The 22,870-nt window shown below is 67.7% G+C and overlaps 6 protein-coding genes across 6 annotated transcripts in view; 3 read left to right on the plus strand and 3 right to left on the minus strand.

Moving 5' to 3' along the window:
* Window positions 1–196: 196 nt before the first annotated feature.
* Window positions 197–1,277, minus strand: RHOBADRAFT_56091 (uncharacterized protein; the record flags this gene model as incomplete). Its single annotated transcript, XM_018418180.1, has 3 exons — window positions 197–865; window positions 929–999; window positions 1,103–1,277. The coding sequence occupies 3 exons, from the start codon at window positions 1,275–1,277 to the stop codon at window positions 197–199; spliced, it is 915 nt and encodes a 304-aa protein (XP_018268328.1).
* Window positions 1,278–1,351: 74 nt separating this feature from the next.
* Window positions 1,352–1,798, plus strand: RHOBADRAFT_56092 (uncharacterized protein; the record flags this gene model as incomplete). The annotated part of the gene is made up of 1 exon (XM_018418181.1): window positions 1,352–1,798. One exon carries the CDS (start codon window positions 1,352–1,354, stop codon window positions 1,796–1,798), a length of 447 nt encoding a protein of 148 aa, XP_018268329.1.
* A 560-nt stretch (window positions 1,799–2,358) lies between these two features.
* On the minus strand, window positions 2,359–5,797 carry RHOBADRAFT_56093 (uncharacterized protein; the record flags this gene model as incomplete). The annotated part of the gene is made up of 10 exons (XM_018418182.1): window positions 2,359–2,858; window positions 3,020–3,142; window positions 3,226–3,288; window positions 3,360–3,616; window positions 3,719–3,918; window positions 3,993–4,039; window positions 4,117–5,178; window positions 5,253–5,368; window positions 5,440–5,497; window positions 5,785–5,797. The coding sequence occupies 10 exons, from the start codon at window positions 5,795–5,797 to the stop codon at window positions 2,359–2,361; spliced, it is 2,439 nt and encodes an 812-aa protein (XP_018268330.1).
* Window positions 5,798–6,950: 1,153 nt separating this feature from the next.
* Window positions 6,951–11,460, plus strand: RHOBADRAFT_66967 (uncharacterized protein). Its single transcript, XM_018419133.1, has 11 exons — window positions 6,951–7,072; window positions 7,151–7,319; window positions 7,402–7,491; window positions 7,564–7,953; window positions 8,054–8,371; window positions 8,483–9,931; window positions 10,053–10,735; window positions 10,810–10,896; window positions 10,981–11,054; window positions 11,134–11,189; window positions 11,279–11,460. Exons 1-11 carry the CDS (start codon window positions 7,038–7,040, stop codon window positions 11,354–11,356), a joined length of 3,429 nt encoding a protein of 1,142 aa, XP_018268331.1. The 5' UTR covers window positions 6,951–7,037; the 3' UTR covers window positions 11,357–11,460.
* A 1,623-nt stretch (window positions 11,461–13,083) lies between these two features.
* On the minus strand, window positions 13,084–15,708 carry RHOBADRAFT_47129 (uncharacterized protein; the record flags this gene model as incomplete). The annotated part of the gene is made up of 13 exons (XM_018414933.1): window positions 13,084–13,163; window positions 13,230–13,483; window positions 13,574–13,715; window positions 13,806–13,910; window positions 13,993–14,047; window positions 14,134–14,268; window positions 14,338–14,497; window positions 14,617–14,715; window positions 14,786–14,895; window positions 14,958–15,044; window positions 15,127–15,192; window positions 15,366–15,395; window positions 15,460–15,708. The coding sequence occupies 13 exons, from the start codon at window positions 15,706–15,708 to the stop codon at window positions 13,084–13,086; spliced, it is 1,572 nt and encodes a 523-aa protein (XP_018268332.1).
* A 4,156-nt stretch (window positions 15,709–19,864) lies between these two features.
* Window positions 19,865–22,870, plus strand: part of RHOBADRAFT_39718 (uncharacterized protein) — a 6,191-nt gene continuing 3,185 nt past the window's right edge. The window contains exons 1-12 of the mRNA XM_018413646.1: window positions 19,865–20,267; window positions 20,391–20,649; window positions 20,730–20,797; window positions 20,874–21,184; window positions 21,252–21,356; window positions 21,453–21,581; window positions 21,618–21,801; window positions 21,879–22,180; window positions 22,249–22,265; window positions 22,343–22,451; window positions 22,514–22,609; window positions 22,681–22,803. Coding sequence (XP_018268333.1) covers window positions 20,003–20,267; window positions 20,391–20,649; window positions 20,730–20,797; window positions 20,874–21,184; window positions 21,252–21,356; window positions 21,453–21,581; window positions 21,618–21,801; window positions 21,879–22,180; window positions 22,249–22,265; window positions 22,343–22,451; window positions 22,514–22,609; window positions 22,681–22,803 — 1,968 coding nt within the window. The 5' untranslated portion in view covers window positions 19,865–20,002. The remainder of the gene's footprint in view (window positions 20,268–20,390; window positions 20,650–20,729; window positions 20,798–20,873; window positions 21,185–21,251; window positions 21,357–21,452; window positions 21,582–21,617; window positions 21,802–21,878; window positions 22,181–22,248; window positions 22,266–22,342; window positions 22,452–22,513; window positions 22,610–22,680; window positions 22,804–22,870) is intronic.

A 22,870-nucleotide genomic window follows, 5' to 3' on the forward strand; every position in this document is an offset into this window, starting at 1 on the left:
TTTCAGCGATTGCTGCCCCTGCTCCTGCTTGCGAAAGGCGAGCGCTCAGTTTGAGAAGGTCGCCCTCGCTCGCGTTCAGGCTTTCTCGACGCTCTGCGACTCTCTCGAGCGGCTCGCCGAGATGCAGAAAGACAATGACGGCGAGCGGAAAAGGGCGACCTGCGCCCGCTCGCGTTGCTCGACCGCTTTTGAGGCTCTACTCGTCCTCGAACCCGATCCTGAGCACCTCCTGCCATGCCCGCTCAAGGACCGGCCCGCTCGCGCGCTCGTCCTCGTCGTACCCGCACGCCCGCACCTCGTCCCGCGACAGTGGCCGCAAGACGTAGCTCGCAACCTCGCTGCGCTCGTCCGGGCGCCCGATCCCGACCCACAGGCGGTGAAAGTCGCGAGAGCCCTTGATCGCGCTCGAGAGGGAGCGCACGCCGTTGTGCCCTCGAGGCCCGCCGCCGCGCTGGTACTTGGCGGCCGATGGTGCGAGGTCGAGGTCGTCCTGGAGGGAGACGAGGCGGAGCATGGGCTTGACGGGGGCGGCTGGCGGCTTCTTGCGCGGTCGCGGTGGCGTCTCGGGGTCGACGCCGACGTCTGGCGGGACGGCAGGTCGAGAGGGAGCGGCGACAGGTGGGAGGAAGCCGTCAAACGCGGCGGCGGCGGCGGGCCCGGAGACGTTCATGAGGGCTCGCGGGAGGACGAACAGGACCTCGAGCGGGGTCTGGTCGGCGGCGGACGGCGGAGCGGCGAGGAGGATGCGCGATGTCCAGCTCGTGTGGCGCCCGTATTTGGTCGAGAGGAGCGTCGCCGAGCCGGAAAGGCGAGACGGGCTGGCGGCGGCGCGCTTGGCGAGATTCTTGAGGAGGACGTGGCCGACCTGCGCGCGGTTCAGGATGGTCAGCTGGGATCAGAGAGTGTACGAGGAGCACGAGGGACGTACCGAGTGGCGTGTGAGCGGGTGCGTGTAGTTGCCGAGGCCTACGACGACGAGACGACGAGCTGCGACCGTCACTGCGCGCGTGCGGGGACTGTCAGCACGGCTCAGTGTCGATAGAGGGAGACAAAACGCACTGGAGCTGCTCTCAGTGCCTGCTGGGCCCGGTGCGAGGCCGACGCCGGTTCGAGAGATGAAGGAAGCAAGTCGAGGCGATGAAGCGATTGTCGACCCCGAGGAACAGGCGGCGCAGCACAGGGCGGTTTTGGACCTTGTACTGGCAGAAGCAGGGCTCCAGCAGGCAGGCAGGTGGGCGTGGGACGGCAGGAGGAGCCCGAGAGCTCGTCCTCCTCATCGCTCGACGGTCTCTGCTCCGCCACGGCCCTTGTACCGACAGAGCTTGCCAGTACGGGCCTCTCGAGCACCAGCATGGACAGCCTCCTCCACCTCGAGCGCGACTTCTACCAGCAGGGGCTCGACAGCGGCCTCCCACACGGCCACCTCCACGGCCTCATCGAGGGCCGCGAGCTCGGCAGGGACCACGCCTGGACCCTGTGGGACGAGATCGGCTACATCCAGGGCACTGCACTCCTGTGGAAGCAGATCCTCGCCGTCCAGGGCCCACCTTCGTCGTCGTCCCGCGCCGCCTCGACCCTCGACTCGCTCCTCGCCCTCGTCGACGCCTTCCCGACCCACAACGACTCCGAGGCCGCCCAGGGCGACGTCGACATGACGGCTCAGCTGTCGACCCTGCGCACAAAGTACCGCACCGCGTGCGCAGCTCTCGGCATCCGCCCAAGGATGGCCGTCAGCTCGACCAACGGCGACACGGCCCAGGGCCAGGACTCGCTCAAGAGCATGGGCATGAGCGTCTGAGGCGCCGTCATCGTCGTCAAGCCCTCTTCGAGCCACGGCCACGCCGGTCGACCCAGGTGCGCGCCCCCTTTCCCTCCCTCGCTCGTCCGTCGACTCGCGAACCTGACCTCTCTCGGCGCCGCAGATCCGCCGCCACCCAATCCAGGACTCGCACGCGCGGCACATATTCTCGACGCATCCAGATCGGTCGAGCGCGAGACGGCGGGCCGCCCTTTAAGCGGGACGAGCCGAACGGGCGAGCAGGACGGGCGAGGCGGGGCGAGCGAGCGCAGCGGGAGGATCGTGGAGTGCGACGCCGTGTCGAGTGTCGACGTGGTCATGTCGAGCGAACGATCGAGGTGGAATGAGGTCTTTGCGGCCAGTCTGCGGCGCCGAGAGCAGCGTTCTCGACAGCCCTCGACTCGCTCGGGCCTCTCACTCGCTCGCTCGCGTAGAGAAAGGGAGAGAGCGAAAATCGATACTGCATACACAAAGAGACACGCTGTAGTGGCGACGTCTCGACGGCGACCGGCGCCGCTGCTCCTCGCCTCCTCTGGCCCGCTCGTCCCCTCCTCGCCCGCTCACTGCCCTCCTCCGAGCGCCGCCAAGTCCCACAGGCCCGACTCCTGCCCGCCGCACGCGTCGAGCATGCCCATGAGCGCGTTGGCCTCGCTCGACAAGCCCGTTCCGAGCCCGAGCAGCTCCCACGCCGTGCCGCTCGCGACCTTGAGCGCGCTCGCGCTCGCGCTCGTGTCGAGCCCGCCGGGCCGGTTGGCCTCGAGGTCGATCTCGAGCGCGCCCTCGTCCTCGTTGTACCGGCCCATGCCCGGCTGCCGCTCGTGCAGCGGGACGTAGTGCTCGTCGACCGGGTGGCCCGCCTCGTCGATCGAGTCGGCGCGGCTGCGGCCCATCGTCGTCGGGCGGCCCGACGTCGCGGTGGCGCCCGGCGTCGGCAGCGACGACGACGAGGACGACGACGACGTCGGGTGCTGCGACGGGTCGTGCGAGGGGCCCGAGACGCACTCGGCGAGGACCTGGAACGGGTGCAGGAGGAGGCGCTGCAGGTTGAGGGCCGTGATCGCTATTGGCGAGTAGTTTGAGTTAGAGAGAGGTCGAGGGCGAGGGTGAGGTCGAGCGCGAGGGCGGGGTGGAAGGGGAGAGGGAGGCGGGCGAGAGAGCGTCAGGAACCCGTCTGTCGCCGACAGTCGCCGACGACGAAAGAGAGGGAAAGGTCGGACGCACCGCCGACCCGGCTCTTGTTGGCCTGCATCGCCCCAATGAGCGCCTTGACGTCGTTGGCGAGCTGCGCCGCCGCCGTCAGGTCGCCGCGGCGCGACGCGAGCGCGAGTGCTCGAACGAGGGTGCCTGCGAGGGGTCGAGCAGGCCGCCGTCAGGACCGTCGACGAGGTGGGAGAGACGTAGAGAGAGGCAGAGAGAGCGAGACGCACGACCTGCGACGGCCCAGAGATAGTTGAGGAAGCTGGCGAGAAGGCCGACCTCGAACGACGAACCTGCTCGAGAGGGACCGTCAGAGACGCTCGAGCTCGAGAAGAGAGAAGGGAAGAGAGAGGCCGAGACGCACCGTTGAGCTCGTACACGCTGGCGACGATGGCCTTTGCCGCCGCGGCGCACTTCTGGAAGCTCAAGTCCTGCTCGTCGACGTCGGGCGCGAGGCAGAACGGCTCGTGGAGCAGGATCGTGAGGACGTGGAGGATCGTAAAGACGAGGAACGGCGTGTTCTCGATGCCGGCGTGCGACGCGTAGTAGGCGTACGACTGCTCGCGCGGGATCGAGAGGCGGAAGTGCGAAATGGTGCGCTCGAGCGACCGAAAGGCGGGCCTGTGGGCGGGACGCGCACGTCAGGAGGCGGTCCCTGATCATAAGGAGAGGAAAGGGGAGAGAGAGGGGAAAGGGGAGAGAGAGAGAGGGTGAGGGACGCACGTCTCGCGCAGGTCGGGGTCGTCCTCACGGGCATAGCCGCTGCCGACAGGTTCAGGTGCTCGTTGGAGGAACCTGACGACGCGTCCGAGGAGGATGTAGGCCTTGAAGTAGAGCTGGAGCGCGCCCGTCAGGTGCGGCGGGCACGCGGTGAAGAAGGCCGGGTTGTGCAGGTACAGGGGCGACGAGAGCGGGTCCTCGTACTGCGGGCGCTTGAGGAGGAGGGTCAGTCTCGATGCGACGACGACGAGCGCGAGTAGAACGAGAGGGGGCGCACCGTGTCCTCGGAGCCAGGCGGGTGCGGCAACAGGCTCGTGACGTCGTCTGCGAGGTGAGGGGGGAGCGTCAGGACGGCCTCGGCGAGGCAGAAAGAGAGAGAGGGGAGGAACACGACGACGCACCCTCGTTGATGGCGGCGGCCCAGCCCGTCGCGGCGCTCGTCATCTTGTCGGCGGCGTAGCAGAAGAAGAAGACGGACGCGCGCTCGTCGACCTCCTCGCGGTCGCTCGTCGGCGCGAGCATGCTCTTGTCCTTGAGGCGGCGCTGCCGGCGGTGCGCCTCCTCGGTGCGCGCCGGCGCTCCGCCGGGTCCACCTCGCTCGCCGCCGGCGTCGGGCGACGCGGCGCCGACCGGGGCCCGCCGGACGTGGTTGAGCCCGACCGTGACGGCGAGGCGGGCGGCCATGGCGCTGACGAGCCACGTGTCGCCGAACCGGGCGTCGGTATAGGCGCAGAAGCAGCACAGGACGCTCGCCTGGACGACCTGGAGGAGCTGGCGGCCGCGCTGGAAGGCCGGGTCGAGGGCGCGCTCGGCGAGCTTGGCGTGGTGCGACGACAGCGAGCTCTTGGGCGACCAATACCGCGGCTCGTGCGGGGCGTAGAACGACTCGGGGACGAGGAGCGCGGCCGTCGCGACGAGGGCGTGCAGGAGGCACGGCGAGGGCGAGCGCGGGTCCGAGGGCAGCTCGAGGTAGGTGAGCGACTGGCGGAACCGGCGCTCGTTGATGAGGCCCGTCGCGAGGTGGGGCTTGGCAAAGTAGACGTCGACGAGGCGCGCAAACAGGCCCGGGCTCGGGAGGTCGGACGGGTACGACGAGTGGGTGAGCGCGCCCCAGTTGATGGTCGGGAGCGGGAGCTGGTACAGGGGCGAGGCGGCCATGGCGAGGTCGGTCAGGTCGGGCCCAGTTGTCGTCGACGACGAGTACGGCGCGGTGAGGGTCGACGACCAGACGAGCGAGGTCGACGTGTGGTCGGCCGTCGTCGCCGTCGCGGCCGGGTAGTAGTTGGCCGATGCCGTCGACGACGAGAAGTTCGGGGTCGAGGCCGACCAGGTCGGCTGGGGCGGGTTGACGTCGAGCGTGTGCGACGACGTGCTCGCGAACGGCTGCGGCGAGTGGTCGGGCTCGGGCTGCTGCTGTTGCGGCGGCGGCGGTCGTTGCTGGGTCAGTTGCTCCTTGAGCTCGGCTGCAGGTAAGGGAAAGACCGTCAGCTTGCGGCCGCCGACAGAGAGTGCGGCTCGATGAGGAGGAAGGACGGACCGATCTGAGCGGCGAGGTCGGCGATGGCGTCCGAGTCCTTTGTGGAGGTCGGCGACGTCGCCTGCTTGGCCTTTGGGACGCCCGAGTCGTAGACGCAGACGAACGTGGACGGGTCCCTGCGGTGCGGGCGAGAGAGAGTCAGTCGCGATTGCGCGGTGGGGCAGGAGCCGAGGAGAGGGCGACGCACTCGCCGTGGGCGCGAGCCGACTTGGCGCAGCGTGCGCAGACCGGCCGTGCGCCATCGCCTGCAGGGTAGGACAAGGTAAGCTGAATTTGGCGTGGGCGAGGGGCCGGTCGAAGGAGGAGGAGGAGGAGAGGGGGGACGGACACTTGACACGGCGGCGACGACAGGTGAGGCAAGCCTGCGGGCGGGAGGTCGAGTCAGACTGGGGCATAGAGAGGACCAGGAGAGAGTGTGTGCGCACCTTGCCGCGTTCGAGAGAGGGAGGGTGAGCGGACCCGACGGAAGAGAGAGGTGCGCCGGATTGCAGTGCCTCTGAAAAGCGCGAGGCGGTGCCGGTTGGGGTGGTACGGTCGGGAGGCATGCTGAGAAATCAAGCAGGGAGCGCAGCAGAGCAGAGGGGCGAGAGGCGGACGACATCGAGCGAGACGAAGGCGGCGGTGAAGAGCGAATCCCGACCTCGTCTCTCTGGGTTCTGGGGTGGAGCAGGATGTACTGCAGTGATGTGTGGCTACAGCTTGAGCTACTCGTGGCTCCGACCGAGTAAGTGGGGAGCGAGAACCGGTCGGGACATTCGACTCGCCTTGACCAAGTCCAAAGGCTCGCTGCTCTGCCGCCATCCCTCCGCCAGCCCGCTCCAGCTGGGCCTGTGCTGCTCGTCTGCTGAGCATCTGCGACCACCTCGACACCTCGAGCCACCGCCCGCCTTCACCCGTCGCCGTCTCGTCCCTCTCGTCGCCGCCGACGGTCGCCCTCGCCGCGCGACTACTCAGCACCCGACACCACACGGCGCGCCACTCCAGCACAGGTGAGCATTGCGCCCTGCCCCCATCATCGTCGACACCCGTCCTTCCCAGCACCCGCGGCGGTCGAGTGGCGGCCAGCGGGCGACTCGGTCGCGAGCGCGACCAGATGGCACCGCCGGTAGCGGCGAGCACACGTCGAGGCGGGACACAGCGCGGTGCAGCAGTGCCCTGCTCAATGCAGCAGCCCGTCTGACCCATCCCGCACCCCTCCTGCGCAGGCTCGGCCGTCCCTCTTCCCCCTCCCCTCTCCTCATCTCCCCGCCCTCGCTCCGACCTCGTCCACCGCCGCACGTCGACCGAGCACCCGCCCTCGGGCCACAGCACACCGCTCCTTAGCGCCTCGACCCGCCTCTCGGCACCCCGACCGCCGCGTCCGCCCTTCGTCCTCGTCCTCGTCGACCTCGACCCCCCGCCGAGCGCTGCACCATGTCGTACGACTACGCCAACTACTCGCAAGCCTACGACGGCGCCATGGACGACGGCTACGGCTATGGCCCCGACGCCGCAGCGGCAGCCGACGCCTACGCCGACGAGACGGTCACCCAGGAGGACTGCTGGGCCGTCATCGCCGCCTACTTCGAGGACAAGACGCTCGTCAGCCAGCAGATCGACTCGTTCGACGAGTTTGTCAACAACACGATGCAGGAACTCGTCGACGAGTCTGGGTCCCTCATCCTCGACCAGAACATGCAGCACACGGGCAAGCAGAACGACCAGACCAAGCGCTACGAGCTCAACTTTGGCCAGATCTACCTCTCGCCGCCGACCCAGACCGAGGCCGACGGCACCGTCGCCCCCATGTTCCCCAACGAGGCCCGCCTCCGCAACCTCACGTGCGTCCTCGCGCTCTCCCTCCTTCTCCTCTCTTCGACGCGCACGCCTGACTCGCCCTCTCTCCCTCCCTCGCGCAGCTACTCGGCGCCGCTGTACATCGACCTCAAGAAGCGCGTCCTCGTCCAGGCGAGCGACGAGCCCAACCCCGAGACGGGCGAGCTCGACTGGGTCGACGAGGACCCGTCGGCGGCAGACGGCGACGGCGCAGACGGTGGACCGACAGAGGAGAAGATCTACATCGGCAAGGTGCGTCTCACTCTCTCCCTTTCATCCTTTGCGGCCGAGGTCGGGAGCATCGACTGACTCGTTTCGTCTCCTCGCGCCGCAGGTCCCCATCATGCTCCAGAGCAAGTTCTGCATTCTCGACGGCCTCGAGGAGAAGGACAAGCTCGAGCTCAACGAGTGCCCGTTCGACAAGGTGCGTCCCACTCTTCCTCGCCGTCGCCGTCGCGAACTCGACTGACCTCGGCTCCCTCTCCCTCCTCGACAGGGCGGCTACTTCATCATCAACGGCTCGGAAAAGGTCCTCATCGCGCAGGAGCGCATGGCGACCAACCGCGTGTACGTGTTCGCCAAGTCGCAGCCGTCGCCCATCTCGTACCTCGCCGAGATTAGGTCGGCCGTCGAGAAGGGCGGCAAGACCATCTCGTCGCTCCAGATCAAGATGATGCGCCGCACCGAGCGCCAGTCGGGCGCCACGATGAAGAGCACGATCCCGTACATTCGCGCCGACATCCCGATCGTCGTCGTCTTCCGCGCGCTCGACATCATCCCGGACAAGGACATCCTCGACCACATCGTGTACGACCGCACCGACACCGAGATGTTTGAGCTCATGAAGCCCTGTCTCGAGGACGCGTTCCCGATCCAGTCTCGAGACGTGCGTCCACGCCGTCCCCTCCTCGTCCCTCGAGCTCGGGTCGAGCGCGTCCTGACCCTTTCTCTCTCGCGCCCCTTTCCTTGCCCATCCGCACTCGCAGGTCGCCCTCGACTTTATCGGCCGCCGCGGCACCGTCTCTGCCCTGTCGCGCGACCGTCGCATCAACTACGCGCAGGAGATCCTCCAGAAGGAGATGCTGCCGCACGTGTCGATGGCGCCCGGCCAGAACACCAAGAAGGCCTTCTTCTTCGGCTACATGGTCCACCGCCTCCTCCTCGCGGCGCTCCAGCGCCGAGAGCTTGACGACCGCGACCACTTTGGCGCCAAGCGGCTCGACCTCGCCGGCCCGCTCTTGGCCGCCCTGTTCCGCATGCTGTTCCGCAAGTTGACCAAGGACGTGTACCGCCACCTCCAGAAGGTGCGTCCTCGTCGTCTCTCTCTCTGTCTCTCTCTGTCGCGCCCGAGAACGACGACGTCGACGACGAGCCGGACCCTGACTCGCCCTTTTCCTCCCCTCTCCCTCTCGCAGTGCGTCGAGACGGGCAAGCCGTTCAACATCAACTCGGCCGTCAAGTCGACGACGATCACCAACGGGCTCAAGTACTCGCTCGCGACGGGCAACTGGGGCGACCAGAAGAAGGCCATGTCGGCCAAGGCGGGCGTGTCGCAGGTCCTGAACCGGTACACGTTCGCTTCAACCCTGTCGCACTTGCGGCGCACCAACACGCCGATCGGCCGCGACGGCAAGATCGCCAAGCCGCGCCAGCTGCACAACACGCACTGGGGCATGGTGTGCCCGGCCGAGACGCCCGAGGGCCAGGCGTGCGGCCTCGTCAAGAACCTCGCGCTCATGGCCTACATCTCGGTCGGCACCCCGTCGGCGCCCATCGTCGAGTTTCTCGAGGAGTGGGGCATGGAGAACCTCGAGGAGTACTCGTCCGACATGAGCAAGGCGACCAAGGTGTTCGTCAACGGCGTCTGGCAGGGCGTCCACCGCGACCCGGCCCAGCTCGTGTCGACGATCAAGTCGCTCCGGCGCCGGGGCGACATCTCGTACGAGGTGTCGATCGTGCGCGACGTGCGCGAGCGCGAGCTGCGCCTGTTCACCGACGCCGGCCGCGTGTGTCGCCCGCTGTTCGTCGTCGAGGACCAGCGCCTCGCCCTGCGCAAGGAGCACATCGACGCCCTGAACCGCGACCCGGCCGGCGGCGCGCTCGGCGGCGGCGACGAGGACGACGACGACGACGAGGCGTCGCGCAAGCTCAAGTGGAACGACCTCGTCGAGCAGGGCATCGTCGAGTACCTCGACGCCGAGGAGGAGGAGACGGTCATGATCTGCATGACGCCCGAGGACCTCGAGTCGTCGCGGCACCACGCCGAGACGGGCGAGCTCGAGGTGACGGCCGGCGGGCTCGGCGACGCGTCGGCGACGGTCAAGGCGACGGGCGCCGCCAAGACGCACACGTGGACGCACTGCGAGATCCACCCGAGCATGATCCTCGGCATCTGCGCGTCCATCATCCCGTTCCCGGACCACAACCAGTCGCCGCGCAACACGTACCAGTCGGCCATGGGCAAGCAGGCCATGGGCGTCTACCTCACCAACTACCAGGTCCGCATGGACACGATGGCCAACATCCTGTACTACCCGCAAAAGCCCCTCGCGACGACGCGCTCGATGGAGTACCTCCACTTCCGCGAGCTGCCCGCCGGCCAGAACGCGATCGTCGCCATCCTGTGCTACTCGGGCTACAACCAGGAGGACTCGGTCATCATGAACCAGTCGTCGATCGACCGCGGCCTGTTCCGCTCCCTGTACTACCGGTCGTACATGGACCAGGAGAAAAAATCGGGCCAGGTCCAGCTCGAGGAGTTTGAGAAGCCGACGCGCGACTCGACCCTGCGCCTCAAGCACGGCACGTACGAGAAGCTCGACGCCGACGGCCTCGTCGGACTCGGCGAGCGCGTCGCAGGCGAGGTACGTCCCCTCCCCTTCTCTCCTCTTCCTCTCTCCCTTTCCCGCCGTCGTCGACTCGACCTGACCTCTCTCTCCTCCTCCCCTTCCTCCCTCTCTCGCTCCTTCCATCCTCGCCTCGCAGGACATCATCATCGGCAAGACGGCGCCGCTCCCGACCGACTCCGAGGAGCTCGGCCAGCGCCTCAAGTCGCACACGAAGCGTGACGTCTCGACGCCGCTCAAGTCGACCGAGAACGGCATCGTCGACCAGGTGCTCCTCACGACCAACTCGGAAGGCCTCAAGTTCGTCAAGATCCGCGTGCGCTCGACCCGAGTGCCCGAGATTGGCGACAAGTTCGCCTCGCGCCACGGCCAGAAGGGCACGATCGGCATCACGTACCGCCATGAGGACATGCCGTTCTCGCCCGAGGGCACGACGCCCGACATCATCATCAACCCGCACGCCATCCCGTCGCGCATGACGATCGGCCACTTGGTCGAGTGCCTCCTGTCCAAGGTGTCGACCATCACGGGCAACGAGGGCGACGCGACGCCGTTCAGCGAGGTGACGGTCGAGGCCATCTCGTCGCTCCTGCGCAACTACGGCTACCACTCGCGCGGCCTCGAGGTCATGTACAACGGCCACACCGGCCGCAAGCTCCAGGCGCAGGTCTACCTCGGCCCGACCTACTACCAGCGCCTCAAGCACATGGTCGGCGACAAGATCCACGCCCGAGCTCGTGGCCCGGTCCAGATCCTGACGAGGCAGCCTGTCGAGGGTCGCTCGCGCGACGGCGGCTTGAGGTTCGGCGAGATGGAGCGCGAGTGTGTCCCTGCTCTCTCTCCCTCTTCCTCTCGTCCCGAGCTCCTCCCTGACCCTCTCTCGACCTGATGCACAGCTGCATGCTCGCGCACGGTGTCGCAGGCTTCCTCAAGGAGCGCGTCTTCGACGTCAGCGACGGCTACCGGGTCCACGTCTGCGAGATGTGCGTCCCTTTTCTCCCTTCTCTCGCGCCCGTCACCTCTCGGTCACGGTCCCTGACTCTCGCACGGCGCATCAACTCTCGCAGCTGCGGCTTGACCGCCATCGCCAACCTCAAGAAGCAGTCGTTCGAGTGCCGCGCGTGCCGGAACAAGACGGCCAGTGCGTCCCTCTTCCTCTCCTCGTCGCCTCTCGACGGCCAACAAGGGCATCACGTACTGACACTCTCGTCCACCTGTAGTTGCCCAGGTCCACATCCCGTACGCGGCAAAGCTCCTCTTCCAGGAGCTCCAGGCGGTGCGTCCCTCGTCTCGTCCCTCCTGCACTTGCGACATCTCCTTCTCGTCGAGCAACGAGACTGACTCTATTCCCTCTCTCGCTCGCAGATGAACATCGCGTCGCGCTTCGGCTTCGAGGACAAGGCGAGCGAGAACGTGGCCCGCCAGCAGGCGGCCGACTCGTGAGCGACGAGGTCGAGCTTTTGAGGAGGACGAGGGAGCGCAGCAGGATCCAGACGTGTCGGCGTGTTGTACGATGCCGAGTGTGCAAGGCAGTTGTCCCGCATAGACCGACGCCCTTGCTCTTTGAGAAGAGAGAGGCGACCGAGAGATGCTCGCTCGAGGCGCACGGTCCCCCTTTCCAGGCTTCCTGGCGCTTTCTCACAGCTGAGGCTCGTCCCTCGGACAGCGGAACAGATGCTCCTCTACAGCCTTGCGCGGCCGTCGACGCAGACGAGCCGCCGAGCCACGACGAAGCCCGAGGACGCCAAATCGAACGAGCAGCTCGCGTTGCCGGGTCGCATTGCTCTCTCTTGCAAGTCGCCGAAGGACCAGCAGGTCCTCGATACATGCCCCAAGTGCGACGACGACTGCTACGCTGCCCTCGCCGCCCAGAGCTCGCGCACAAACTCTCATAGTTCGAGCGGAGCAAAGTCGCTCGTCTTGCGGCTCCTGCTCGACTCGGCCGTCCGCACCACGTAAACACAAGTTGCGCCGCACCGGCTATCGACGGCTCACGCGAGAAGGGCGAACTTGGCGCGCTCGGAGGCGAGAACGCGCAGCCCGACAGACGAGGAAGCGCGCTTTGACCGCTTCGCTCGGAACGAGGGACGCTTTCTCGACCAGAGCCGAGACGACGTTGAGCGTACGCAGCGTGTCCTTGGAGCTCTCGGAGCTCTCGAAGCTCTTGAAGTGCTCTGCCGAGTAATGCGAGCGCTGAGGAAGAAGCGACCGAGCCGGTTGACGGACGGCAGTGCAGGCCTGGCGCGAGAGCGTCGCCCGACGACTCGTCGAGCGAACTCGCCGAGTGCGTGTCGGCCGGGACAAGGTCATGAGATACCGCGAGTCGAGAAGCGAGGTCGTCTTTGAGCTGCTGCGCGACGCGAGCGAGCCGAGTCGAGCGAAGCGCTTTTTAGCGTCGCCTGACGCGAGCTGGGCCACACGAGGGTGCGAGCGGGAAGAGCGTGATCCTCGAGAATGGCGAAAAGGAGCTCGCTCGTGAGTGGGTCTGCCATCAAGACGGGCGCGAGCTGAGGAAACGTCGGAAGAAGCGGCGAGGGCGAAGACGAGGTGAGGGAGAGGAAGTCGGCGGTGATTGCCGCGATTGGTAGCGCAGGTTGGCGTCACAGTACGCGGGAAGCTCGCGCACAAGCTTGCCCCGTGCACGAGCGAGATGCGCAGCAGGATTGCGCGGATCGCAGCGGCGACGAAAGAACGCTCTGCGCCGAGCGCACGCTACTACAGCGGCGGCAGGGGGGCTATGGGAGGGACTCGGAGCCGCTCGGTACAAGCTCTCTGACTGCACGGGACCAAGCTGGGGGCCGACCGGAGGTTCTGGCGGTCGAGAGATCCTCGACGTGGTCGTCCAACTGATGAAGTCTTCTGACGCTTTCCGCTGGCCTCCTGCGAGCGCGTGAGCAGCTCGCACAGCACCTGAGAGCATGTCTGCAGCCGGCCAGTGCGGCGGGTCCACCTCCCTGTCGGTGCCGCGGTCTGCTCCTCGAGAGCCGCGAGACTCTCGTTTTCGAGGAGCGCTCGCTCGTCGCAAGCAAGCCTTGGGTAGCAGTAATGAATGTGTTGCATGCTCAACAGAAGTACAGATAGATCCGCCAGAACGCGCCTTCGAGTTCCCCACCCAGAGCCGCTCGAATGCGCGCCCTCCTCGTCCTCGTCGTCCCGCCCGAAACCTGCCCTCACCGCCCAAAGTAGCGGATCTCGGCGTAACGGAAGAGCGGGTACGTGACGAGAGAGACGCCGGCCGAGAGCTCGAAGCCTGCAGGGACAGAACGGCGTGAGCTCGTCGTCGAGCGAACGAGAGACTGAGCGAGAGGGGACGCACCAAGGTCACCGCCGTACGGCTTTGCGATGGCGAGCGCGATCGGCCCGACGTACCACGTCGCAGCCATGCCCATGACGACGACAGGGATGGTGCACGCGATCGAGGCGCAGCAGGCGATGCCGGGTGGCAGCTTGCTGAAGTCGGCGACGTCGTCCCAGTTCGTCTTGCCGCCGAGCGGGCCATTCTTGCGGCGGAACCACAGCACCTCGACGAAGACGATCGACGCGAGGAACGCAGTGTAGTAGGCAAGAATGCTGCGCGTGCGACCAAGCTGGTCAGGTTCCGGCGAACAAGGCGCCGTCCTCGAGGGCTGCGAGAGGAGGGAGAGAGAGGCGGCGACGCACGCAGCAAAGTTCGACACGATCTCGGAGAGGTGCTCACGGCCGGCGAGAGCGCATGCGAGGTAGATGGCCGTGAAGAGTACAACGAAGAGAATGCGAGGAACGCGCAGGAGGATGGGGTGGATCGCCTGGATGCAGAGGGCCCCTGTTCGTCAAGGTCGAGTCAGTCACGTGCGCAACGATGTCGTGGTACCGAGAGCTCGGCAAGAGGGAGGCAAGGGAGAGAGGGACGCACCCGAGTAGCAGTTCGGGATCTGCGCCGACACGGTCGAGAAGGCGAGGAGGACCATGAGGAACTTCCCGAACCCGCCGACGTTCTCGATGAGGATGTGGCCGACGACTGAGTGACGAGGAGGATACGAGAAAGTCAGTGAACAGGCTCGAGATTGGCCGGGAAGGAAGAGGTTCGAGCGCCGACGTACCGCCGCCGAGAGAGTCCTCCTCGAACGCCGTGACATAGTCAGACTTGCTCAAGGCCTGCATGAACGAGGGAGAGTGAGCTCTCGACTCATGAAGGTCGAGCACGACGCGAGGGTGGATCGAGGAAAGGGACGAGGACGCACCATGAACGTCGCCGACACCGTGCAGGTAAAGACGATCGGCAGGTACATGCCGAGCCAGGTCGAGCACCAGATGATCCACGACGGCGTCGACGCCGGGACCGTGATGTTGTAGTCGGCCGCAATCGACGTCCACCCCTGTCGCGAGGAGGATCGGCAAGGTCAGTCAGGATTCGTCGCGAGTCGAGGGTCGGCGAGGCGACGTACAGATCCCACGCTGAACATAATGCCGAGGAACGAAAGGACGTCGCCCGTGAGCTCCCGACCCTCGTCCATGGTCGGCGTGAGGCGGTCGACGTCGTAGTCGCCGCGACTGCCGAGGCCGAGGACGATGCAGTAGATGATGAAGGACCCGATCCACGCCCACCTGCACGACGTGAACACCATGAGTACGCGAACGCGAAGGAGAGAGAGAGAGAGAGGGGGAGAAAGAGGGAGAGGACGGACCTTTCCCACACATGCACGTAGCGATACCCGTACACGCACAGGACGAGGACGACGACCGTGAGGACGACGATGCCGACGACGAGCGAGCAGCCGTTAATGGCCCGGAGCGCCTGGCCGCCGACGATCGCGGTCGAGATGCTGGGGCGAGGAGCACGAGTCAGTCTCGTGCGACGGTAGGGACGAGTGAGAGCGAGAAGGAGAGGCGCACCTGTAGCAGATTTGGACGACGGCGTTCACGACACTCATGAACGCGGTGCCAGGGAAGCCGCCGGCGAAACGTGCGATAGCCATCGTGCGCAAGCCAGTCTTGGGACCGAGCTGCGGGAGAGACAGAGCGTGAGCGGCGGGACTAGGAGCGCAGGCGGCGAGAGAGGCCGCACCGTCGCCATCGTCGCCGAGACGGCGCAGCCGAGCGCGACGCCGAGGTAGATGACGGCGAGCGACGTCTTGAAGTCGAGCGTGTAGTACTGCGCCGAGCGAAGGCGAGGGCGGGGCAGGGTGTCAGTCCCGCTCGTCGCTCGACCCTGCGAGAAGCTGAAGAGGACGTACGAGACTGCCCAAGTAGCCCGTCGCCAAGCAGCTGAACGACAGGTTGACCGAGAACCAGAATGTAATCTGCGAGGGGCCGAGCGAGGTCAGTCTCGGTCGCTTCGCGCTCGCCCGCGAGGAAGGGTGGGACGCACCTTTGCGGCATGAAGTCGAGTAGGAGGAGGCGATAGGGGAGGACAGGGCAGTCAGCGACGACGCTCGAGAGCTGACGTGCGAGGACGAGGCGACCGCGAGCGCACCTGGCGCAGCGCCAACCGCCAGAACGGGAGCTGCGCGCGCGATTGAGAGTCAGCGAGTGCATCGTCGAGAGCACGGTAGAGAGCAGGGACGGACCTCGTCTCGCTGATCCTCCGGGACGCGCTCGAGCGACCTCGTCTCGACGCCGAGCGTCTTGAGGTGCCGGCTCAACTTGACGAACGGACCCTCGGTCTCGCTCACGATCTCGTGCTCGTGCGACCCTGCGGCGGCGACACCCTGCGCGTCGCTGCCCTTGACGCTCTCGAGCGCCTTCTCCTCGTCGCCGGCGGTGGAGAGCTCGGACGGCGTGCGGGCCGGTGCCGGGTGCGAGGTCGAGGTTGACATGGCTGCGGTCGGGTCGAAAGGTGCGAGGCGAGCGGCCGGGGCGCGGACGGCGTGCAGCGGCGGCAGCACAGCGAGGGTGTGGCGATGGGGAGGAGGGGAGCGGAAAGAAGCTTTGCCCTCGGAGGCCGGTCGAGCGCGCTTAGCCTCGGAGAGCGGGGGTCCGTCGTACCGCGAGGTCAACTTTGCGAGGTTGCGGGGCGACCCAACTTTAGGCTCGAGTCCGCTATCGTACGGATCCAGCGCTCGTCGATACCTCCTGCCCGCCTCGCCCGCTGTCGTCCTGAGCTTGCTCTCGTCCGTCGCCCGCGCCGCCGGTGGACCGGGTCACCCTATCGCTCGCGTCGCCCGTGCTGCCCCTTCACTCGCCCTCCACGCTCTCAAAGCGGCTTCGACGGGAGACGGGACGGGCTCGCACGGAGAGGACGATCCTGCACGCGCGCAGTGCGTGCGGCGCGGTGCACAGGTCGCGTGAGCAATTGAGGGCGCGACCCGCGCTGCCGGTACCTTTCGCCGTCTCGCTCGTGCCGCCCTGGACAGCATGGAGCGCGCTCTCTCGGGAAGCGCTCCAAGGGCATGGCTCAAAGGTACGAGAGTTGACGAGGAGCGAGCCACAGCTCTCGCTCAATCCGACAGCGGCAGCTCTCGAGGCCCGAGCGCCGTCATGCAGACGTCGCGCTCGTCCTGCACGCGCTTGCACATGGTCGAGTTGCAGAGCGCTACACGCCTCGCGCGCTTGGCAGCGGCGGCACCTCCTCGCCCTGCGTCACGCTCCTCCTCCTCATGCTCTTGCCCAGCAGGCCGAACCCGCCGCTCACCCTCCTCGCCACCTTCGAGCCCGCTCCAGGCCCTGCGCCGCCCGCCGCCGCCGAGTCGCTCGTGTGCGACGAGAGCGAGCTGCCCGGCCGTCGACTAGGCGGCGGCCCGAGCGGCACGACGGGCGTGCTCCTCCCGCTGCTGCTGCTGCTCGCCGTCGCGCCGCCTCGCCCACCCACGGTCGCGCTCCCGCTCGTGCTCGTGCTCGCGGTCGACGCCACACTCCCACTGCGCCCATGCACGCTGCGCGACAAGCCCGCGACGGGCGGCGCGCCGCTCGTCCCGCTCACCGAGCGGCGCTGCGTCGCTCCTCCTCCCGGGCCGAGCGACCGCCCGAGCCCGAGCGCCGAGCCGGGGCGCGTACTTGCGCGTGTGCTTGAGCCCGAGGCGAGGCCCTGCGTCGGCGTCGGCGAGCGCGAGGGCAGCGAGGGCGGTGCGGGCGAGACGGGGCGCGACGACGAGGCCGACAGGTGGCTCATGCGGCTCGACGGGCGTGGCGGCGCTGCGAGCGACGAGCGCAGGTATGACGAGCGCGAGGGTGGACGCGACGACTCGCGCGGGGCGACGTCGGTGCTGCCGAGGCGGCTCGGCGGGCGCATGCTCCCTCCTGCTGCCCCGTTGAGCCCGCGCATCGTCGAGCTGCGGGCCATGCCGCCGCCGCCGCCGCCGCCGCCGCCTGCCGCCGTGGTCGCGCCCGCCGTGGCCGTCGGCGACCCGATCCTCGGGATGGCGCTGCCGCGCATGACGCTCGTACGGCGGTGGTCGAGCCGGTTCGTGAGCGCGCGCACGCGCGTCGTCATCTGCTGCATGTCGCGGATCATGGTGGCCGTGTCGGTGCGCGGGATACCGCGCGCCGGGCTCTGCGGCAGGCGCGAGGCGGCGGCGGCCGACTTGGACGGCGACGAGAGGACGGGCGTCGAGGGCGAGCTCGTGAGGCCGCCGCCGCCGCCTCGGGCGAGGTGCGCCGTGCGGGTCGAGCGCGCGAGCGACGGCGCCCCGCTGATGAGCGGGGCGCGGAAGGGCGCAGGGCTCGACGGGATGGCGGAAAACGAGGTCGAGCGGGCGATTTTGGAGGGGGAAGGCGAGGTGAGGGTCGAGGCGGACGCGGGTGCGGCGGCGGCGGCGGTCGCCGAGGGACGGATGCGCGACGACAGGAGCGGTGTCGGGTTCGAGAGCTCGATCGAGGGCGAGGGCGAGTCGGGAGGTGCGGGTGAGGGCGTGCGGCGCGGCGGCGGGTCGTCGCCGAGGGCGAGCGCGCTCGAGGAAGGGAAGGGGGTCGGCGACTCGGGCTCGACAGGCGTGGTCGAAGCGGTCGAAGGTGCAGGAGGTGGTGGAGGGACGGCAGAGAGCTGGGTCTTTGTGAACGAGAGCTCCTCGTTGACCTCTGTCGGCGGAAGGACGACGTGAGCTCAAGCCGGCGCAGGGGGAAGAGGGAAGGGCGGGAGGGACGCACCGCGTAGCTCGTCCTTGAGCCGCTGAACATCCTCATCGAGCTGCGCCTTGGTGACGAGCTCCTCCTCGAGGAGGGCGATGCGCTCGAGCGACTTGTTGTACCGCGTGTCGAGGTCTTGGAGCGACGAGTCCTTCTCACTGCGTGCGCAAGGGGGAGGGACACACGAGTCAGGCTCACGTCGCAGGACGTCGAGAAGCGGCGAGAGACGCACCGCTCGCTCTTCTCGAGGTCGTCGTTGTCGAGCTCCATGTCGCGGACGCGGGCGCGCAGGCTCTTTTCGGCGGCGCGCAGCGTCTCGAGCTCGCGCTGCATGTGCGAGATGGTGGCCGTGTGGTCGCGGAGGGCGGACGTGTACTTGGTCTTCCAGTCGTCGGCCTGGTTCTTTGCGTCGTCGAGGTCGCGGCGGAGCGACTTTTCGGCTTGCTCGACGCGCTCGAGCTCCTGCTCGAGCTCGGCCTGGAGCTCCTTGGACGACTCGGTAAAGTCGAGGATGTCGTTCTCGGCGTTTGCGAGCTGCGACTGGAGCGAGCGGCAGCGGTCGCGGTAGTGGGCGAGGGCGGCCGCGTCCGAGTCGAACGAGCTGCGGGCGGGGAGGCGGGTCAGCTCGACTGCGGTGCTAGGCAGAGAGAGAGAGAAGGGGAACGCACGAGTCCTGGTCGTCGGCCATGGTGGCCTCGGGGCGGGGCGAGGGTCGGGGTTGAAGGAGCGTGCCGAGTGGTGGTGACGGCACGGGAGCGACGTGCAGCTGGTGCACGGACGAGTGGTGCTACTCGCGAGCACAGCAAGCGTGCTCTGTACCCTCTTGGTCGAGAGCGAGGGACTGATCGCGGTGCGAGGAGGAGCTGAGGGCGCGAGACGAGCGAGGCGGTGAAGCCGGCCGGGCTCGCCTCGCCGGGGCAGCAGACGGTCGATCGACTGGGCGAGTTACACCGACTTAGAGCTGCTCGACAGGGCATGCGCTGCGCCGAGTCAGTCGAGCGAGAGCCTGACTCGCACGAGAAGAGCGACGACGTACCTCGTGGAGAACAGCTCGCTCTCGCTTCCTGCGTCCACCACGAGCACAGCAGCCTGCACGGCTAGAGCCCCGCCATGCTCGTCTTTGCCCTCGAGGCCCTGCACCACAAGTCGGCGCCCGTCCCCGCGTGGGTGCCGTCGCTCGTGCTCGCCCTCGGGTCGACCGCGCTCGCTCTCGGCCTCGCCGTCTCGCACCCGCCAAAGCGCCAGCCGATCCAGCTCGCACCCGACCACGACGACGACCATGGCGCCCAGCCCCTCGACCGGGCCCACCTCGAGCTCGACGACGAGGCCGACCCCTCGTCCTTCTACCCTCGCCTGCGCCTGCACAAGCTCGCGACCACCGTCACCGTCGTCACCCTGCTCGCCGTCGAGCTCTTCACGGCCGCGTGGGAGGCGACCGTCTTCGGCACCCCGGCGTGGACCGTCTGGATCGAGCGCCTCAGCCCGCTCGCCCTGTGGGGCACGGCCAGCGTCGTGTCGCTCGTGTCGCTCCCGTTGAGCAACTCGCGCCGGTCGATCGACGTCCACTGGCGCTTCACCGTCGCCCTGTTCGCCCTCACGGCCTCGGCCTTCTTCCTCACCCTCCTCCGCCTCGTCCTCCCGCGCACCACCGGGTGGTCCTTCCTCCCGCCGCGCAACCTCGCCCCGGTCGACCCGTACACAGACCTCGTGTTCACTCGAGCAACAACCCTGTCGACCAACGCCGCCCCCGACCACGTCTACACGGCCCAGCTCGCCCTCGTCCTCACCACCTCGATCCTCACCCTCGTCGCCTTCCTCCTCACCGGCACCACCCCGCGCTGTGCGCCCCTCGTCCACCCAAAGACGCACCAGCCCGTCGTCACCCTCGCGTCGTGCTCGCCGTTCGGGTACCTCCTGTTCACGTGGGTCACGCCCGTCCTCCACGCGTGCTACTCGAGCGACTCGATCGACGACAAGTCGCTCCCGGCCCTGCCCGCCGCCGACCGCGCCCACAACCTGTGGGAGCGCTTCCGCGTCACCGACGGCCTCATGGCCCGCGCCCCAAATCGGTGGAACCGCCTCTTGTACCGCCTCGTCGTCGTCAACCGCCGCCTGTTCGCGTGGCAGGTCGCCCTCTCGGTCCTCAACGCCCTCCTGTACTACGTCCCCGCCGCGTTCCTCCAACGCCTCGTCGGGTTCCTCGAGGCGCGCGGCACCGACGAGGCGCAGACGCTCCAGTGGGCGTACGTCTACGTCATCGGCCTCTTTGCCGGCATCGTCGTCGAGAGCCTCGTCTCGGGCCAGCTCTGGTTCGGTGCGTCCCGTCCTCCCCTCGGCCTCTCAGCCCGACGTAGCCTGTGTACCCCTGACTGACCTCTCCAACCCTCTCCTCCTCTTCCTCGCCCTGCCCCACCCGAATTCGCTCGCGCGCCGACAGTCAGCAACTCGCTCCTGTCGACCCGCATCCGCGTTCAGCTCAACACGCTCATCTTCGACAAGACCCTCAAGCGCAAGGACGTCGCCAACGTTGGCAACGCGTCGGGCAAGCCGACCGGCGCATCGTCGGCCGCGCCCTCGTCTCGTGCGAGCGGGTCGAGCGACAGCGGCGACGGCGACCGCGACGAGTCGGACGAGGCCGACACCAAGTTCAGCACCAAGTCGTCGCTCACCAACCTGTTCGCCATCGACTCGGAGCGGTGCGTCCTCGTCCTCGACCTTCTCAAGCGGCCCTCTTCTCTCTTTTGGCCGCACACCTGACTGTCGGCCGCTCCCGCAGCGTCGCCGACTTTTCGATCTGGTCCTTCACCTTCGCCGATGCGCCAATCGAGATTCTACTCGGCACCGGTGCGCCCGAGCTCCCCTCTCTCGTCCAGCTCAGGAGGTCCCGGACCTGACGTACCTCCCCTCCCTCGGCGCACAGTCTTCCTGTACTCGCTCATCGGTTACGCGTCGCTCATCGGCATCAGCGTCGCCATCCTGTTCCTCCCCCTGAACCACTACGCGTCCAAGGCGTTCACAACGACGCAGGAGCGCCTCATGAGCACGCGCGACCGCCGCGTCAGCCTCGTCAACGAGGTCCTCGGCAGCATCCGCTTCGTCAAGTTCATGGCGTTTGAGCGCCCGTTCGAGGAGCGCATCCTCAAGGCGCGCGGCGACGAGATCCGCGAGCTGAGGCGCAACTTCTTCCTCGAGATCGCGTTCCAGGGCATCTACAGCATCTCGCCTATCCTTGTGCGTCCCAGCCTCGTCTCTTTCTCTCTTCCTGCGGCCGGTACTGACCCTCGACCTCGCGCCGCAGTGTGTCCTCGTCAGCTTCTGGGCGTTCACGAGCCCGCTCCTCATGGGTCGCGAGCTCACGCCGAGCATCGCCTTCACTGCGCTCAGTGTCTGGAACGAGCTTCGAGTGCGTCCTCGCCTCTCACTCTCTCTCTCTCGTGCGGGTCGAGGCGAGACGAGCACTGACCCTCCCTCCCTCCCTCCCTCTCGCCTTTTCTCGCAGTTTGCGCTCAACGTCATCCCGGACGTCATCGTGTCCCTGTTCCAGTGCCTCGTGTCACTGCGCCGCATCGACGCCTACCTCGACACGCCCGAGGTCGAGCTCGCCGCCGCCCTCGAGGACGCGACCGCCGTCGCCGACGCCGAGGCGCAGCAGCACGAGGCCCAGTCGGCGCACCGCATCGCGTTCGACAAGGCGACCATCACGTTTCCGCAAGACCGTCGTGACGCCGACGCCGACGAGCCCGAGACCAAGCCGTTCGAGCTCCAGGACGTCGAGGTCGAGTTCCCGGTCGGCGACCTGAGCCTCATCTGCGGTCGTCTCGGCAGCGGCAAGACCCTCATGCTTCTTTGTGCGTCTCTATAGTCCTCTTCTCATATCCTCGGCCTCGTCGCCCGCACAGAGTCCCTGACCCTGTCTCGCACACAGCGCTCCTCGGCGAGGTCGATGTCCTGTCGGGCTCGGTCTCGTGCCCGCGCTCGTCGCCCGGCGCCATCGCGCTCCCGTCGATCGCGTGGGACGCCTACCTGACGGACGACAACTGGGTCTCGCCGGCGCACGTCGCGTTCGTCCCGCAGCAGGCGTGGCTCCAGAACGCCTCGGTCCGCGACAACGTCATCTTTGGCCTGCCGTTCCGCGAGGAGCGGTACCGCGCCACGCTTGAGGCGTGTAGCCTCGTGAGCGACCTGGAGATCCTCGAGGACGGCGACTCGACCGAGATTGGCGAGAAGGTGCGCCCCCTCCTTCTCCTCCTCTCGTGGCGGACGAGCCCGACTGACTTCTCCATCCTCGCTCGCAGGGCATCAACCTGTCGGGGTGCGTCTTCCCTTTCCTCTTGCCTGCGCCGTTCACGTGCCGGCGGCTAACCCTCCTCTCGAACCCCCCCCCCGCAGCGGCCAGAAGGCGCGAGTCTCGCTCGCTCGCGCGGTGTACAGCCGAGCGTCGGTCCTCCTCCTCGACGACGTCCTGTCGGCCGTCGACGCACACACTGCGGCGCACATCGTGCGTCCCTGCCCTCTTGGTCGTCGCCGCGAACGCCTACTGACCCTGTCGACGAGGCGCAGTACGAGAACTGCCTCAAGGGCCCGCTCCTCAAGAACCGCACCGTCATCCTCGTCTCTCACCACGTCGCCCTCACCGCCCCGGGAGCAGCCCATGTCGTGCGTCCTCTCTCTCCGACCGTCTCTCAACCTCCTCCCCTCCTAACCCCTCGCCTCTTTCTCTCTTGCAGGTCCAGCTCGCCAACGGCCGCGTCGCCTTCAGCGGGTCCCGCGCCCAGTTCCTCGACTCGGACGGCTTCAAGGCGGGTGACGGCGCTGCCGGCGCCGATGCCGACGAGCCGCCGACCTCGCCCGTTGCGACCAAGCAGAGCCTGTCTCGCTCCCTGCCGCACCTGCCACGCCCAGCCCAAGGGCACCCTG

This window comes from Rhodotorula graminis (genome assembly GCF_001329695.1).
Source record: "Rhodotorula graminis WP1 unplaced genomic scaffold RHOBAscaffold_16, whole genome shotgun sequence".
Lineage (NCBI taxonomy): Eukaryota > Fungi > Basidiomycota > Microbotryomycetes > Sporidiobolales > Sporidiobolaceae > Rhodotorula > Rhodotorula graminis.